Source organism: Mercenaria mercenaria, chromosome 11 (genome assembly GCF_021730395.1).
Source record: "Mercenaria mercenaria strain notata chromosome 11, MADL_Memer_1, whole genome shotgun sequence".
NCBI classification, from domain to species: Eukaryota; Metazoa; Mollusca; class Bivalvia; order Venerida; family Veneridae; genus Mercenaria; species Mercenaria mercenaria.
The window spans coordinates 40345954-40364900 of record NC_069371.1 but is presented as its reverse complement, the minus strand read 5'-3'; the positions used below and the strand labels follow the sequence as shown (position 1 = coordinate 40364900).

The 18947-nt window shown below is 34.2% G+C and overlaps 1 protein-coding gene across 1 annotated transcript in view; it reads left to right on the top strand.

Moving 5' to 3' along the window:
- Positions 1-18478, top strand: part of LOC123532803 (uncharacterized) — a 28024-nt gene extending 9546 nt beyond the window's left edge. The window contains exons 3-8 of the mRNA XM_053517214.1: positions 3417-3517; positions 4531-4785; positions 6389-6422; positions 6646-6711; positions 12526-13575; positions 13786-18478. Coding sequence (XP_053373189.1) covers positions 3417-3517; positions 4531-4785; positions 6389-6422; positions 6646-6711; positions 12526-13575; positions 13786-14564 — 2285 coding nt within the window. The 3' untranslated portion in view covers positions 14565-18478. The remainder of the gene's footprint in view (positions 1-3416; positions 3518-4530; positions 4786-6388; positions 6423-6645; positions 6712-12525; positions 13576-13785) is intronic.
- The last annotated feature ends 469 nt before the right edge of the window (positions 18479-18947 follow it).

Below are 18947 nucleotides of genomic sequence, written 5' to 3'. Positions count from 1 at the left end.
GGGCTCGAACCCGTGACATCTCGCTTACAGAGCAAGTGCCCTACCCACTGAGCTAACCGGCTATCTGACATCCTTCGACATAAAAATTGTAGATATCAAAAACCAAGGCTTTTTAAAGCTTGCAGAATGTTGTAAGTTAGCTTTTGATTGGCTAGCGGAAGGGTCGTCAGAACGAGGCTATCAATAGCTCGTTGTCAGATCCTAAGCGTAGCGTAATAGGAGATGTACTTTAGTCAGATTGCACGCGAAGTGCGTTACAATATAAGGGAGAATACTCGTAACACCGTCTCATTATGCTTGCTGGAGTAATCACCCATTTTATACTCGTATAGTAATTTCAAAATATTGTTGTCTTTTTTTCTTCTTTTTTTTTAAACATCTCTAGGGTCTATAAAGTATTTACAGGCTATAAATAGGTACCAACACTATATGTGAGACAACGCATCACATATTCGCAACTGTAAAGATCAGAATCTTATTTCATACATTAAGCAGTTAAGTTTCAATGGCGATGACCAAACTGTTTCGGAAAATACTCTCGATAACGGCAAAGAAGTTCGAGCCGTGTTTTGTGACGTTTCAAAGGCCTTCGACAGGGTGTGGCATCGCGGACTTCTTCATAAGCTAACCTCTCTAGGTATTAAGGGCTTACTTCTGGACTGGATAACCTCATACCTTACCACGCGCAAGCAGCGAGTTATGTACGCAAATGCATTTTCCTCTTGGTCGACAATCAACGCTGGTGTCCCGCAAGGATCTATTCTAGGACCTTTGTTATTCCTAACATAATTAACGACATTGTTTCAAACATCGGTTCTAAAATTCGTCTTTTTGCAGATGATACTAGTCTGTATATCATCGTAGATGATCCAACTTTAGCCAGTACCACTATGAACACTGATCTTGAAACTATACACTCTTGGTCCAAAGCATGACTTGTGACATTCAACCCATCAAAAACAGAATCCATGATCTTTTCAAGAAAACTCTACAAACCCAATCATCCTCAAATATATATGAACAATATACCAATCACCGAAGTGACTGAACACAAACATCTCGGTCTCACCTTTTCCTCGGATCTAAAATGGTCCTCACATATATCTATTACTTTGAAAAAAGCTTGGCAACGAATTGGAATAATGAGATCTCTTAAATTTCTATTAAATCGACAAAGTCTGGAACGAATGTACTTTTCATTTATTCGTCCAATCCTGGAATATTCTGATGTTGTTTGGGACAACTGTACAGAAGCTCTAAAGAATGAAATCTAGGCCGTCCAGAACGAGGCTGCACGTATAGTCACCGGTGCCACTAAACTCTGTAACATCCAGAAACTCTTACTCGATCTCGGTTGGGAACCTCTGACAGAACGACGAAAAAAAATCGCCTTGTTTTGTTCTATAAAATGGTCAATGGGCTATCACCCGCCTACCTGTCTTCACTAATTCCTGAAAACCAACATAATATCAATACTAGATTTAACCAAAGAAACATCAGAAATATCCTTTGCCAGTCACATTCATACAAATCTTCCTTTCTTCCTAGCACAATAAACGACTGGAACTTACTTCCTCAACATATCAAATCATCTCCTTCAGTCAATGCCTTCAAATCAAATCTGAATAAAAACCTACCGAAATCAAATCCTTTATTTAATGCTGGATCCAGAAAAGGCCAAATTCATGCTCGATTACGTCTAGGTTGTAGCTCCCTTAACTATGACCTCAACTGCCGAGGAATCACAAACACCGCAAGATGTGATTGTGGTGAGATGGAAACTGTCGACCATTATCTGCTTCATTGTCGAAAATACCAAAATCTTCGAACTGACATATTTTCCAATCTCCAATGCGCTCTAACTCTTAACAATCTACTGTATAGTGATGAACATCTATCTTATCAACATAATATTTCCCTATTCACTGACGTTCAACGATTTATCATCTCAACAAATAGATTTAATACATAAGCTGCGACAATCAACATCTCCCCTCTCCCACCCCCAAACGACGACGAGAGACAATAGCATAAACATGCTCGTTAATTCTTCAATCATCATTAAATACACACACACACACACACACACACACACACACACACACACACACACACACACACAAACTTTGCATTATACATATATTTTTCACATTCATATTCCGATTAACACAACATGATACACATACTTACACAGCCTAGTTACTATTCTTCATCCAACCTCTGTTTTTCTTATGGAGCGGAATTCATATAAGTTTTAAGTAGCTTGTTTTCCAATCCATTCGATTGAAAATCTGTTTACTTGTTTGTTTGTACTATTTTGATTGTTGTTTGTTTTTTATCAAACTTTGTTAATTTAAATATAGTACTCATGTTTGTATATACAATTTGTGGAAATAAATACAGTTTAAACTAACCATTTTCTGTATTTTTTTATATTAATACAAAAAAATCAATTACTCTGATACGACATTGTTTTCATTATTTTATTATTATGATACTGGAAGTTTTCACTATATGTAGATATTTATGTTTACATAACACGGCCACATCGAAAAACAAACTTAACATGATGTTATAAATAGTAACACAAAGAATGCATTCGTTATATAAAGATAATTGTTATCAAATCTTGTTAGCAGATAAATCTTATATTATGAAAATACGTATAACTGAAATAACTGAAATAATCTAAGCAAAATATGTTTGAAATTATTATTATTAAAGATGATGAAAAGCCAGTCACTTGAGCGAGCCAGGGACTATAGCTGCACCACGGAAATGCCGATAGCTCTTTCCCTTATCACCACTCCTTGGTGGTGGCGCTAGGGTTTTAGTAGCCGTGTTAAAAAGGTTTCAAATATGAACCGCGACATTTGTAATGATGATTTCATTATCCCTTCTTGTGTTTCTTCAATTGTCAAAAACATAAGAATCTATAGTATACCGTTGGAAAATATTCATTACTGATAGACTGATAAAAGAATTCTGCATTAAAAGCGAAAGTTTTAGTCCGAAGCGCGATTGGGCAAGTCAACGGCCACATAGGCTTCCTAAGAAAATATTAACAATAAAAGAATTAAAAAATATTTACGAAATATATCAGCACATATATGATTTGAGAATCACCCAACTGTTTTCCGAAGTAAGTTTTCCGTTTACGTCGTTCGTTTAAGTTTAAAAATCTAATATTATGTGATGTTAAACTATGTGTTAAAATGCGTTATTTTATCGATTTCACAATTTTAACGATAGCTTAATTAGACTAAGTATTAAAAATATGAGTAGAAAGCCATGCTGAAAGTGTTTGTTTGTGAACATGGTGAAGCATCTTTAAAATAAATCAACAATACTGAATATATATGTAATGAAAATATTTTATTTACATATTTGTTGATATACGACATAAACAATTGCAGCGAACACCCCAACAGAAACAACCCCGATCATCATTCCTTCCGGACAAGTTGACAGGAGCCAGTCTGTGTACTCTGAGACATTGTCCTCCCGTTATGGCACGGTAAGATGTTACATAAAAATATAAACAGTTATCAGATGATCTTTTAAGGGTAAATTGCACATGCAGTATTATTATCTGTAAGTCACACATTTAAAAACAAATTAAAAAAAAAGAAAAACAAACAAACAAACAAAATCAAAAACAAAAACAGAAAAAAATGGAAAAGGATCACTGTAATTTAGTTCAGTAATTTAAAAAAGCAGTCTCATAAAAAGTATAAAAGTACCACGTGAGCTTAAGGGTATTTATTTTATATCTTTTTATGTTTTGTCAATCTTGAATGTTCATTTGCAACATTTGACAGTACCATATATTACCTTATTGCACGCACGTGCGAACAAAAAGCCTGTATTTTTTCCGTAGTTGGACGTACGATAAAGCCCGAAACGCGTGAAAATGTTCCGAATGTAAATCCGGTGAAGTAGGCGCTCTGTGTACAGGGTTAGATTATGCGTCTTGAAATGAGGACGGCAGAAATACAAAAGTCAGTGAATCATTTTTAATTTAAACTAAAATAAGATAGATATAGAATTAAAGGTCATTCAACATTTAATTGTACTATCCGAGGTATATTTGCACTGGTACCCAGCTGGGAAAATCATATTGGAAGAGCCTCTTCACAGCTGGACACTCGTCCAAATATATCTCTATATTGTACAGAACAATGTTAAATAACCTAATATTACACAGAAACACTGACACATAAATATTTGCATTACCAGACTAGACAGTACACCAGCTGTCTAACCAGAGGACATGCAGTACGATGTTCTTCGTTTTAGGAGACTTCATATGCATACATTCGGGTAACTTGATACAAACGTAATGTCACAAGAATAAGTTAAGAAATAATATTACGAATTCTAGAAGTTAATGCATTGGATTTTTTTGTAATTTCTTTAATTGGTGCCGTTCATTAAAATTCAAAAGTAAGATTTTTAGTGTTTTTTCTTTGTTCATTGCTTATCTAGGAATTGACAATGAGAATTCACGCACCTTTTTATTGCTTGCAGAGTTTAAATGCAGAAATTAAACATGATTTAGAAAGAATATCGAGGCAAATAGTAGACACAGGTGACCGTATTTTAAAAGATACCCGATGTTGTATAGCTGACTTGCGTCATGATGTAGAACAAAGGTTTAGAAGTTTAGAATTCGGCGTTGGAAGGCTAAAGTCTACTGAAACAGATGAAGACGAAGGATATAACACGATTGAACTACTGACTGATAGAACAAGGCTGGAAGAAATACAGAACGCGTGCAAACAGGTGAAAACTATTTATAGATCTGCTTTCAAAGCTCATTTGTATACATTTTATAATCGTTAATTTATTTTTATCGCTACATTCAATCATTATCAAATCTTAAATGTCATTCAGAGAAAAAGTAAAGTTCGTGATTTTCAAATTAGTCGACTTCAGGGGTTGATTTTCCCCACCCAGTTTTAGAGATCTGCTTGTTACAAATATACTACCAGAAGTCGCATGTTTCTTTGATAGTGTATATACATGTTTAGAAATTTTGTCTATAAATTGAAAAGCTACAGGAATTAAATGAAAAAGAGAATATTTGGTAAAGGATACTGGATTATTAGCCTTAATTTCACCTTATAATTCGCGAGATGTTTTAAGTAGAGATGTCGTACTCACCACAGCGTCGGCGTTTGAGTCGTCGCCGGTGTCGGCACCACCTATCGGTTCAGTTCTTTCGTACCAGTCCATATTTCGACAAAGTCATTTGAGATAAAGCTTTGCAAAATTCAACACTTGTGTACCATTACCATGTCCAGTTTTAGGCAAGAGCACATAACTCCATCAAGGATTTTTGCTGAATTATGGCCCCTTTTAATTTACAAATCCTTGTTAAGTTCTTCGAACTAGGTCATATTTTGCGTAAAGTGTTTGACGTAAGGCTTTAAAACTTTTATCACCTGTTTATCATAACAGTCTGTACCTGTAGGCAAGAGTACATAACTCTATCAACTAGTTTGGCTGAATTATGGCATTTTTTTTGGACTTGGACAATGGCTCAGTTTTCGTACAAATCCTCGATATTTTGTCGAAACTGTTCGATATAATTATGGCTCTGAAATATTTAACACCTATATTGCGATGTGGTGCAAGATTCAACCAAATCAACAAATATAGGAAAATGTTTTGTCCTTAGGCTATTTAAAGTTATTTACTAAATGCTCTTAAAATTGTCTGACGAATTAAAAAAGGGTAGTTTTAAATCGTTGGCCATCATATTGACAGCCATATTAATTTCTCAGGAGAGTTTACCGTACGTAAAATATTGCTTTAATTATTACTAGAGATGTTTTTCTGAAACTCCTTTGTACATAAGAATTTATGTTCCCACCCTCAGAAACTTGACTATATTGTTCGTACCGTGCGCAAAATTTCAAGAGTAAAGTACCTAAAGTAAGTTTCAAGACATTGGCAAAATAACAGATGGCAAGCTGTTTTGTTCAGTATACATGTAGTTACATATTATTATTGTAATTATAATTATAAGTGTAACCTTACATGATATATTGAGTGCTAAAACGATTAAGTAGTAATAAGCTCTTTAGGGCCTCATGACACTATTGGTTACAACTGCCTTTAGATGTGTATGCAAGGCTGACAAATGCAGATGAAATATTTATACCTTTAAATGACAGAAATACAAAAGTATAAATGAAATAAAGTTATCATTTATCTACCCTACCTCGCTCGTAGTATAATTATAAACAAACGCATCTACATTGCATATTTATTTACATGATGTCCGAACACGAAGCTAAATATCAATCTCTATACCTTATTCTCATCAAACACAGAATAAAATGATGTTACATATGTATTGTTGTATTTTTCTATTTTCCAGAAGGAGAAGGACGTCATGTCCTATTTGGAAACAGGTATGGACATTGTGAGTTTATTCCCCTGTTTAAATGCGTTTCCTTTGACACACTTGTTTACAGGGATGGTAGTGTACTATCCACAATCATGATAAATCTTGTTAATGCTTAAACGTAACGCTTATTCAGTAAATTGAAAACAGGTATTTGACGAACAGTTCCCTAAATAGAACACAAATATATAATTTTATAAAACCTTTTTCTTGCATTTTGTGTTATTTAGGCGCTGTTGGCGGCACTGTCTGCACAGGATATGAAGTAAATGACAGTGCTCCAGAATGGAAAATAGGTAGGTATTTTTAAAATCTTACATGTATCTTTAAACGGCATTCACAAACGTATTAAGTGAAGTCTAGGAACTAAATCTTGAAGTGGTACGATATAAGCCATATGAATAAGCTATGGGACAAAATTTTGCAAAGATGTTCCCGTTTGTGAAGTAAGCACCAGAATTTAAGTGAAATAACTGTTAGGTTCTCAAATTCTATAAGAGGAGGAGAAGGCACGCTCCACCTGTACGACAGCGTCCCTTACAAATATTTGCAAAAGTGAGGTGAAAACTTCTTGAGAAATGTAATATGGTGTAACTGGAAGTAAATACATGCATTAGCTGTTAAACGGGCAGTTGTTTCTTTTTCCAAATGAGATAGTTTTGTTAATATCAATAACAGAATGTTTAATTTTTGATTTAACGTTGTGATCCACAAAGAATGACAACTCTTGCCTTTGGCTAGTACTTAAAAGCAGAGATATCTATTAGTTTTCTTCCCTTGCAATTACACAATTGAGTGGAAAATGAATTCTGTTTTAGACACAATATCATACTTTTTTGCACAACAAAAACATTTAGGATTTATTCATTTGTGTTTGATTTACCCCTCAAAACATGGTTACTACGATTCTGTCAACTTACATATGGTAAAAAATAAACGTTTTGTTAAAGCCAATAATATCACGAAGTACCAGTAAGTAATTCATAGTGCAGATAATACAGTTTCGCTTGTATCAAAATGCCGCAACAGAAGCACTTTTGTAATACAGAAAACCTGGTAGGATTAGGTAAGGTGCAATTATATTGATTTCTATTTCCTATGCCTACATGAAATATTTACATTCCAATTACGCGTCCATGCTCATGACATTTTATGGATTACAAGCTGTTTCCACTATAACATTACCCAAGTATAGTTACTCTTGCTCCATTCCTAATCACATGATTATGCAATTCAAGGACCACAATGAATGGTCTTATTAATATATCGTTCTAAGGACAAACTAAAAAGGTGAAATAGACTTGTGTCTGGCCACACTTCTGCCTGCTCATTCTGACTTACACCTTGACTGGGCATCCGTGGCCGAGAGGTTACGGTCGCTGACTAAGGACACCAATATGGGTTTCGGGCATCACTTAGAACGTAGGATTCTTCATGTGAGGTAGCCAATCAGCTGGCTTAAAGAAGGCCAATGGCTGTACCCACTCGTGATGAGATAATGCATGGAGGACCAACTGGCACCAGACCAAAAGGAAAATGCCTCTGTACATGTTACACCCTGTCCCTATGTATACTATAAAAACCATAGTCATGAACGGGAAAGTGCACTAGCCCATTTCAATCGTACATTTCTCACATAAACGCGCAGTTCGGTGAATATGTACCAAGCATATTGAACAAGCGGTAATTTATCTTCCGCCGTACACCAGTCACAGTGTCCCAATGTTTCATATTTCAGAGATACTCCACATAATTTATGCTTTCGCTAAGATAAGAACTATTAAAGAAATGTTTACCACAGATGCATTAAACCAATTCTACCAATGACTAATGAGACATGTCAGTTTGCTAGTTGTTAGTTGTAGCTTTATTTGGTCATTCAAAATGGTTCCTGTCAATACCGATTCTTTCCGTAGAAATCGGTCTTTTTGACATTGTTCTTAATGCATTGTATGGGTTGTTATACTGTCATTACACGTTTACATGCATAGAATATCTTTACTTTTGACAGTGCCTAGTTTAAAGGTTTGGCAAGTGCATGTGGCAATTTGATGCATAGATTGTTCTATTATACAATAAAATACGAATGTGTTGGTAAGCGAATGAACCCAGAAATATATATTCTTATTGAAAGAAATGATGTTCACTTATCTAGCGTAGAACATTGTATCAACAATTATTATTCAATTTTACAATATTACACATTGTATTAGATCAATTGCACACATCATATGAAACAAGTAGAGCTTTTACAAAGCATAACTGAACCAATATGAGGAAACAGTGCCAATATGAGAAAAAAGCAGGACAAAAAAGAGAAAACAGTGCAAATACGGAATTCAAAAATTCTGGTTGGTTTAAAAGACAGGGCCAATACGGAGAAGTCACTTCCGTTCGATTTTTAAATGACTCCATTTTGTTTTTACGTAAAAATATACATTACAATAGTTTTCACATTTTTGACAAAAATATAATCTTACATATATGCATGTTCATGTGATAAGTAAGTCGATACATACGTTTTTGTAAATAATAACGTTACTTTCGGCTTATTCGTTATTGTGTACAAACGAGTTTCTGTCAGAGGTGTTCAAGGAATTATATATTCAGAAAACATGCGGAACTCAGATTAATTGAAAGGATGAGACTTACTTATCTTAAACAGACATTTAGACATTTAGATAACGATTCATATTCTGGTAAGTAGATGGGTATTGGTTGCGAACTCGAATGTCAGTTGTAAACTGCACACAATTTCGGATAAGAACAAAACGAGGCAAGGGGGTGTATAATATTTAATTGGTAGGTTGTATTATCTTGATCAACACATATGTGTAAATTGTGTGCCTTGTTGCCTACATCCTACAAAGAAATGACATTTAAAACAGTTTCTATCTCAGCTCAAATAGTAAGCTACTCACAAGAGAAAATAAATTTCGTAAGTTTAAGTTGTTGCTGATTATGTCAAGGCATATATCTTTCAAAATTATTCACACATACTTACAACACATTCTGTTTTTCTGGCTAAATGAAAATTTTAGCCAGTAAAATGATAAACTCAATTTTTTAACTTCAGTATTTATACGGTAACCGTAAGGTAAATCAAAAGTTCTAAAATGGCGTTACCGTCAATTATCAAAAGTTGAATAATAAAATTATCATTAAGGACGCTCGCTACAGTTTCGTATTTTTTTTTCTCAATAATAGATTTTGATGAAATATTTTGTATTAAAAGATCATGTTATGAGGTATTGAAAAATGAAATAAAAATACTAGGTCACCAGCTTTGTTTCAATTTAATTTGCCCCTAGATATGTTGCTATTTTAAACATTTTTCAAAATTTCTGTAATCCTAAAATATCTTTCAGTAAAGTACAATAATCAGCATAAATTTGATTATCTAAGTATTTTATAACGGAAAACAATATATCTATTTGAAACATGCTCAGAGAAATCAAAACAACATGATTTTATAAAGAAAGGAATACTTGTTCAGCAGACCCAAGGGCTATTTTTGCATATTTTTGTCAGTTTTAAGTTGGTACTTTTGCTATTTTATCGAGTTTCACATAATAGAATTTAATCAAACTCTGCACATACCTTTGGTTATGTCTACCTAATCTAAAACAAAAAGAAAATTGATAGGTCACCATATTAGATTTCGCTTAAATCAAATTACAACGAAGTCGGGTGTGGCGGGCATTTATACAACGCATGTTGGTACGAAATACTATTTCAGTGTTTGAGCAAATGACTAGAAATATATATATAAAATTATCAAACGGCAGATTTCTTAATAAGCGGATTTTAAGGTGTTTCTGAAGCATTTTGATGGCATAGAACGATGAAAGTTTCTGCCCTTTTTTTAACAAACCCTATAGTTTACGAATGTACGGTACGGGATTAGAAACAGCTGTGACTCAATGCAGAGTTTGATCGCTGGTATAAATAACAGACTACAGTATATCTCGGATTGAAGCAATTTGAACTAAAAGTACTTTAAATGTATATATTATGTAACCATGGTGATACTTACCCTAACCTTTAGTCAGTATATTATACATTGTGTACATTAAATGCATGCGAACATACAATTATTTGCGAATTTTTGCCGTACGCGACATTAGATAATCACTTCCGGGCATGCGCAGAAGTCGAACCATCAAGTCTGCAGTGAGCTACATCGATCCAAATTGGCACGGTGTTGAGGTAAATATCGACCCGTACGGAAAAACTGCAGCGAGTGCCTTTAATCATATTGGCCTAGTTATTTGTCCTTGGTCAGTCGTATTGGCCCTCGGCCTATGGCATTAGTACGACTATCCTTGGACAAATAACAAGGCCAATATGGAATCGTTTGATTATTAACATTATAATATTCATACTATGTCATATTAGTTAAAGTTCCACTTACACCCTATTAAAGAGAAGTGACTACCCCTATACTTATAAAATGGTGAAGTTCAATCATAAATCGGTATATTTTAAACATATTTCGGCAATTATTCTGTTAACTAATAACTTATTAATCTAAATGATCATGAAATGTGAATAAACCGCTATATAGCCTCAAAATTGTTTTCTTTGGTAAAAATAACTTTCTAAGAACATATACTCGTATTTAAGTGCTGAAGAAAATATTCTGGTACATTTTATGTTCTGCAACTTATGGAAAATGAGATCAGTCAAGCAAACCTTTCTGACGAACTTTTATTTATCAATTAAACTACGATAAACATGTCCCATAGAGATGCCTTTTTATTATTTTGTGGTTATATTGTGTAATAGAATGAATGTAACGCACCTGAACCTTAAATACTCCATCTTACTATCGTGGAGATTTCAAAAATAATGTAAAAACAATATTCTTCTAAATTATGCGTAGCCTATTTAAAATTTCAAAACATTTTTAAAAACCCTGTATGGGCCTCAATTTCCATAATAAGTAGTGTGATGAACATGTTTATTCATATTACAATATATTTAATCTAAAACATTTATACATTTCATCAACTAATGATACTATGAACATTTTCTATAAGCCTGGTATGCACCCTGGTTGAATAGAAGAAATCATAACAAACCTTCTGAGGTATAATACCATATTGTACTAAAACATGCCTACGGATTTGTTAACCTTAGGCCTCTTTCCCAGTTAGCCAACTGTCTACATATCATACTCAGGGGCAACGTTAAAGAAACAAAAAGTTATAATTTGTTTTGCGATTTTATGATAAAAACCTGATACTGAACCAACTTCTGCAGTCGAATACACTTAGTCAGTGACGTCAAATATCATTTGCAGTGTTTTCAGTGATCTGACAAAAATCTTGTAAAATGTCAAGTTGATATCGTGATACCTGCGAAATTTAACAGTCGGTGTTTGTAACTGTTACTTATACTACTCCCTTCTCATGCTGTGATTGAGCAGCAATGTTAAAAAAAAAAATTGATCTCGATAGATCTCGGAACCACCATTCAAAGTTATTCGTTTTCAGACGTTTATAGCCGCAGTGAATTAACTATAGAATTTCCGAAGTAAATCTTTTGCAGCATATGTAGTATTGATTTTTATTAAAGATAACATATTGATAACTGTTTATAACACGTCGGCTGACCGACAAATGACCAAAAAGACAACTGAAAGTCTTAATAATCAAAACTCCCCTCATAAGAATATATTTATGTAACATGTACTATTTACTGATAATATTGCAAAAAATGATGGATGTTCTTATCTTTTCTGATAAAACAGTATTTTTTTGAGATTAGGAATCTATGTAGTGATGGTATTTCGATGTGAAATTAGTACTGACCGTTTAGGCATGAATTTACATCAGTAGCACTTATTGTTATATTATCTCTTGCCTTTCAAAGACACAGAAAAACAAATGTTAAAAAGAATAAAACGTTTTGTTGACTTTACAAACTGTTGATATTGTTTTCATACGTTCATTGACGTATATATATTTCATTTGATACAGAGGTCATTGTAAAAACAATTCTGGCTCATGAATCTACAATGTGTGTACGAAACTAAATGCTTGATTTATTAGTTAGTCAACATCATGCAATAACATTTTTTAAATATTTATTTGTGTATTCATTAGATGACGAGTCATGGGAGGCATGCATCAAAAATAAAGACAGAAAAGAAGCACAGCGTTTGATATTTGAAAGAATTCTCCTGACTCAAGAAATGCTGCACAACGCTTCTATTGAATTTGGGAGGAATTCTGAAACACTTAAGGCTATTTGTGATGAAATACGCTTATATATCAAAGCGCAGTCAAAAGAAATTGCCAATGTTTATGCAGCTTATAAAACCATCCACAATACACGTACCGAGGAAAGTGCGATAGTATTTGCAGCGATCACAGCGACAAAAATCCAAACGGTCAATGCATTTGATTACAATGTGGAACAAATATGCATAGACGAAGTGAATAATTCACAGGAAAATAAGGATATACAACAACGCGAAAACTCAAATTCTGTGCCAGAAGAAAAAATCAACAAAGCAGTAAGACGCATGAAGCGTCATTCACAAGGACTGATGAAAAGACACAGTAACATCACTCGTATATCTGTTAGTTGGATAAAGTCTACAAGATATGGGCTAGCTGATGCAGCAATGACAAACGAGGTCTGCATATCTCTTTATGTACCGAAAAAAGGTTTAATTCCCATCGACGAGGAACCCTTTCCAAAAATATTAAACGGTTTTTCTGTGGATGTCAGAGAAGGAATATGCGTTCCATTCCTTGGTTCGCATGATGTTCATGATACTGTAAAAATGGGCTGCGCAATAAGTGGACAAAGTTTTGCAGGGCAGTCCAATATAGGGACACTCGGTGGGTTCATTGAAATTGAAAATGAAATTTACTGTTTGACTTGTGCACATGTGTTTGCTCAAAACCCAAACTTGAAAAACCTTCAACGCAATGGTATTTGGGCAGCAAAATTTCCGGTAGATGACAATTCTGTTAACTACGTATATCAACCTACTCCGCCTTCGGAGCCATTTGGTACACTGGTAAGAGCGGTATTCATCGAAGGAGGAGACGGCACTACTGGCGTTGACGCAGCTGTTATTCATGTTCGAAAACGCTTTCCAAATTCAGGCATATTTCCTGATGCAGCTAATGACCGTGAAGCAGGTAAAAATATATAAATCGAATCAAGTATTGGATAATGTAAGAATTTTATATAATGTAATTTGTTCATTCACACCAAAGTCACGGAACGGTCATTGTACCTACTATAAATATGATACGACAACTGGGCATAAATTCTTTTACATGTTTTACTGCTATATATACAACTGTATATTTGCCGCGTTTTAATTTGTACACTTACACTGCTTTCAGGGTTCGATCAGGAAAATCCTATGACCTTCCATTCAGGGAAAATATCACAAAGTCCTAAAAGAATGGTTCTGGTTGTAAAACATGGAAGCGCAAGTGGAATAACAAAAGGAAGCTTTCGATTACGTGGCAGCACCATTAGGACAAACACTGCTCAAAACTGGGGATTTATGTTATTTAACCAGTATGAGATCGAATCAGTTGGTGATACAATGTTTGCTAAACCAGGTGATTCTGGGGCAATGGTTTTCGCTATTGAAGGAAATGAATTGCTAGGAATAGGAATGGTTGAAGCTGGTATGGGCAACATCTGCTTAGTCACTCCTATTTATGACGTTTTTAGTGCACTAAATATACCGCGCCCTTTTAAAATGAAACAGTTTATGCAAGGTAACACAAATACTGATATTCCAGTTAGCTGTGACAAAACTTCAGCGACAGAAAATAGGATAACACAGTCAGAACGTACAAATGACCTAAAAGAAAGACTCGATTATATGGATCAAGCTCTTTCACAAGAATTTGCACGACAGGCAAACGAGATGAAAGAAGAATTACATTTAAAAGTGGACCAGCAATTATTAGATTTAAAAACAGAAATAAACGAAAAAATTGAGAGTGATAGAACGAAACTCCAGACAAATATTGATCGATCAATGACAAGGTTAGAGGAGAAGATGAATGACATGCAAAACAAAAATCGCGACCACATGCTACAGATGAAGGAATCGATGGAAGAGATGCTTGGTAAATTCCTGTCCCAAATTAAGCAAAATAAGTAAGAGACTGTCACATACATCGTCAATATGAGGCAAACAAATATTTGCCATCGTAATAAACGTAACAATCACATACGTTGTAGGGATCTTAACTGTTTACCAGAAATAAAAAAAAACAACTAATAAATGACTGACTATATTTGCTAAGGATAAGAACTTTAAAAAAAGTCCACCTAATTTGTATTTTGTTTCAGTTCTATATATTAAATACGACACGTGTATCACTTTGGGATGGGATCTGGGAAAGCGACACAAGGGAGCTTAACACTTAAATGTGAATGTTGATTTTGTTTAACAAATATTTTTGAAATACTTCTTTAAATATCGAGATAGATCTTTTTCAAGGTCAATTTAACTTGACGTTTGACATTAAAGTTAAGGTCATTCAATTTTCCACCTCATCTTAGAAGAAAAGGGGAAAACTGTTTCGCTTATATCAGACAGTTGGTTTATCGGTCGTTCGATTCGACTGTAGGACATTTGGTCTCCCATAATATATCAAATTTCTTACGATTATTGCGTTTTCACTTAATGATTTCCATGACTTTTTCTGTCAGTACCTAATAGTCACGATCTCACAGACTTATATCAAACTTGGTCCTGTAAATGGCAAACTACCTTGCAAGTGGTCACTTAATGACTGCTATTGTTTAGGCGATCACTAGCTCAAAGGTCAAGATCACAGTGATGAAAACGGTTTCTGTTTAATTACTAAAAACGTTTCGGCATACTGTCTTAAAGCTTCATGCTATCAGGAGATGACCCTTATTTTTCGTGGCCTGTTAGTAAGTTTCACATTGACTTCGAAACAGTTACTGAAAAACGGTTTCTGATCCTTTTTAATAAGGCTTGGTCCCATTTCCGACAAACACCACTCGATGATTGCATGTGGTCCCTAAATGACTCCTTTTGATTTAGAGGCTAATGTATCAAAGGTAATGGTCACACTGAATTGAGACTGAAATGGTTTCCTACCAATATTTTGATCTATGTTGGTCCTATGGTCTACAAACGATTGCCTATGATCATTAAGGTCAAAGATCAAATTCACAGCATATTTCACAGACTGAAAATTATGCCTCTGACATGCCATCATGTTCTTTAAATTCGGAAGAGTCATTAACTGAATCCACTTGCACAGTTTAGGTTTACTTATACATTTAATAGTGTTACTTTAACCTAACACAGAGTACTTTCTGCACGCGCACGCACGCACGTACATATGTTTGTTTTATGTTTACATGTATACATGTTTACATAGACACTGTATAGTAATTGTTCATTCAATATGATGTCTTTATTTGTTTTACTATACACTCAAAAGGGTATATCGGATTCATCTTATGGTTGGTGTGCCGGTAGGCCAATCGGTTAGTCGGTCCGTTATGCGAACGTTGTCCGCATTTTTTTTCACATTTTTAACGGCATTCCCAGGAAACTTCATATCATATGATCACTATAAAGTGTAAATGTACTTAACATATTTTTCTAAGGGCATCCATAGCCCTTCTAGTTTTTGTTTATCAATTTAGATTCATATAGTCAATTGATAAAGGGCAAGGCCACTGGGATTATTCGGTGATCCCACCATCAAATTTTGTTAGTCACAACAGCAACCTACATTGTTTTCATCTCTTATTTTAAAGACGCTCGCTACAGTTTCATAATTTTTTTCTCAATTATAGATTTTGATGAAATGTTCTGTATTAAAAGATCATGCTATGATTTATTGAAAAATGAAATAAAAATACTAGGTCTCCAGCTTTGTTTCAATCTAATTTGCCCCTAGATATGTTGCTATTTTAAACATTTTTCAAAATTTCTATACTCCTAAAATATATTTCAGTAAAGTACAATAGCCGGCATAAATTTGATATCTAAGCATTTTATAACGGAAAACAATATATCTATTTGAAACATGCTCAGAGAAATCAAAAGAAAATGATTTTGTAAAGAAAGGAATACTTGTTCAGCAGACCCAAGGGCTATTTTTGCATATTTTTGTCAATTTTAAGTTGGTTCTTCTGCTATTTTGTCGAGTTTCACATAATAGAATTTAATCAAACTCTGCATATACCTTTGGTTATGTCTACCTAATCTAAAAATAAAAAGAAAATTGATAGGTCACCATATGAGATTTCGCTTAAATCAAATTACAACGAGGTGGGTTGAGGCGGGCATTTATAAAACGCAGGTTGGTACGAAATTCTCTTTCAGTCTTTGAGCAAATGACTTAGAGATATATCAAATTATCAAACGGCAGGTTTCTTAATAAGCGGATTTCAAGGTGTTTCTGAAGTATTTTGATGTCCTAGAACGATGTATGTTTCAGCCTTTCTCCGAACAAAACCTATAGTTTACGAATACGGATGTACGGTATGGGTACGGTGCGGGATTAGAAACAGCTGTGACTCAATGCAGAGTTGGAGCGCCGGTATAAATTACAGACTCCAGTATATGCCGGATTGAAGCAATTTAAACTAAAAGTACTTTAAATGTATATATTTTGTAACCATGGTGATACTAACTCTAGTCAGTATATCATACATATTATACACTAAATGCATGCGAACATGCAATAATTTTCGCATTTTTGCCGCCGTACGCGACATTAGATAATCACTTCCGGGCATGCGCAGAAGACCGCTCCAACTCTGCAATGAGCTACATCGGTTAGAAACACAACCAAATTGGCAAGGTGTTGGGGTAAATATTGACCCGCCTAAAAAAACTATCGCGAGCGTCTTTAAGTTATCTTTTTAGAAACTTTACCCGTGGTGTGTATTTCGGATGTATTTCCCCCTCTAATGGTACCATTTTACTTATGTATTTTTTAAAATATACATTCATGTACACGATGTACAAAATAAAATAAAAACAGATGTAGGTTTTGTTTCAGGGACAGCAGTCGGAGCACAATGATACATAGCTCTGGAAACTTTTTCTTAATTCCGCTTTTCCAAAACATTATGTGTAAATAGCACTGAAATTTGTTTCGTCTTAATTCATTACTAGCTATATTTGTATGACTATTATAGAATTGCTTGTACATATGCAAAAATCTGTGCAATATTTGTCTACTCATGTTGGTAGCGTAAATAACATTTTCATGTACCACTTATTTTTCATAAATTTTATATTTGTAGTGATCTGCAGTCAACTACAGTAGGCAATAATTGCAAATGTCTACTTTTCATGTCTAATGAATGATTGCTATAATTGTCTTTGCAGTTGATAATGTACATTTAACACAAATTGCATTTCTCATGTACAATTTGCAGCTTCCACACTTTGTATTGTTTTGTATACTTGTAAAAGTCAACAACAGTAAAGACTTGATGAAAATAATAACATAGTATGCCTTATAAATACTATCTAAATTTATTATATAAATTACATTTTCTGATAAAGCTTATCTGCTCATCATTTTGTTTTGTTTTATAGACCTGTTTAAACAACCGTAGTCCATATTTATTTCAATGTTTTAGTTTCATGACTAATAAATCATTTCTTTTCAACTGTGTCAAGATCAAGTTTGGCGGCCACCCTCAATACAGCCCATGTATCATTCCGCGTATTGATGCTAGAGTGGCATTTAACGGATTCGGGGATAATACATGGTTTTCTGTCCAAATCAAAGCAATGTCACATGACCTCTCGTGGGAACTATGATTTTAGTAGTCAGATATGTTTCTGAAGGCATAGTTCAAATCTGTGATTGTGGTTATTATTTCAATTAATGTATTGTTAATTTATGCTTTTATAAGCACTGTAGAGCAATTGTTTATGATACATGAAGCATAACAAATTATATATATATTTGATAGAATAATTCCTTCTTTAATTGTTCATTTTTGTCAATTGTGATTTAGAATAAAAACTTTTTTATAGAGAATTACAGGATGTACTTGTGTTTTTCTTGTTTGTAAGAAATTCAATGAAGTGTTAAAATATTAAATCTTTACAGATGGTTATTTCTGTTGGCTTAAACACAGTCAGGAGATAGATAATGAAAAGACATATTGGCTCGAAGGCGGAAATTGACCAGCAGCAATGACGTCATAAAATGTGACATCGTGAACAATGTATGCCCATAACAGTAGAAAAACTTTCCAAGCCCTGCAAAAGCTTGCAAACATTTCTATAAGTAACATATAAATTGTTCAATCAGTTACATATTATGAAATGATTGTTGCCTATAAGGCTCTTTAGATTTCAGTTTTCAAGGTCGATTAATCCCCATATCGACCGCACTCAAATGCAATTATTGTATCTATGGTCCAGGAAAAAGTGGTATAATAGCCGAGTGTGTAGCCCGAGATCAATATTTCTCTCAAGTCGTCAAATCCGCATTTCCACAGAATCTAAAAGGAAATAGATGCTACT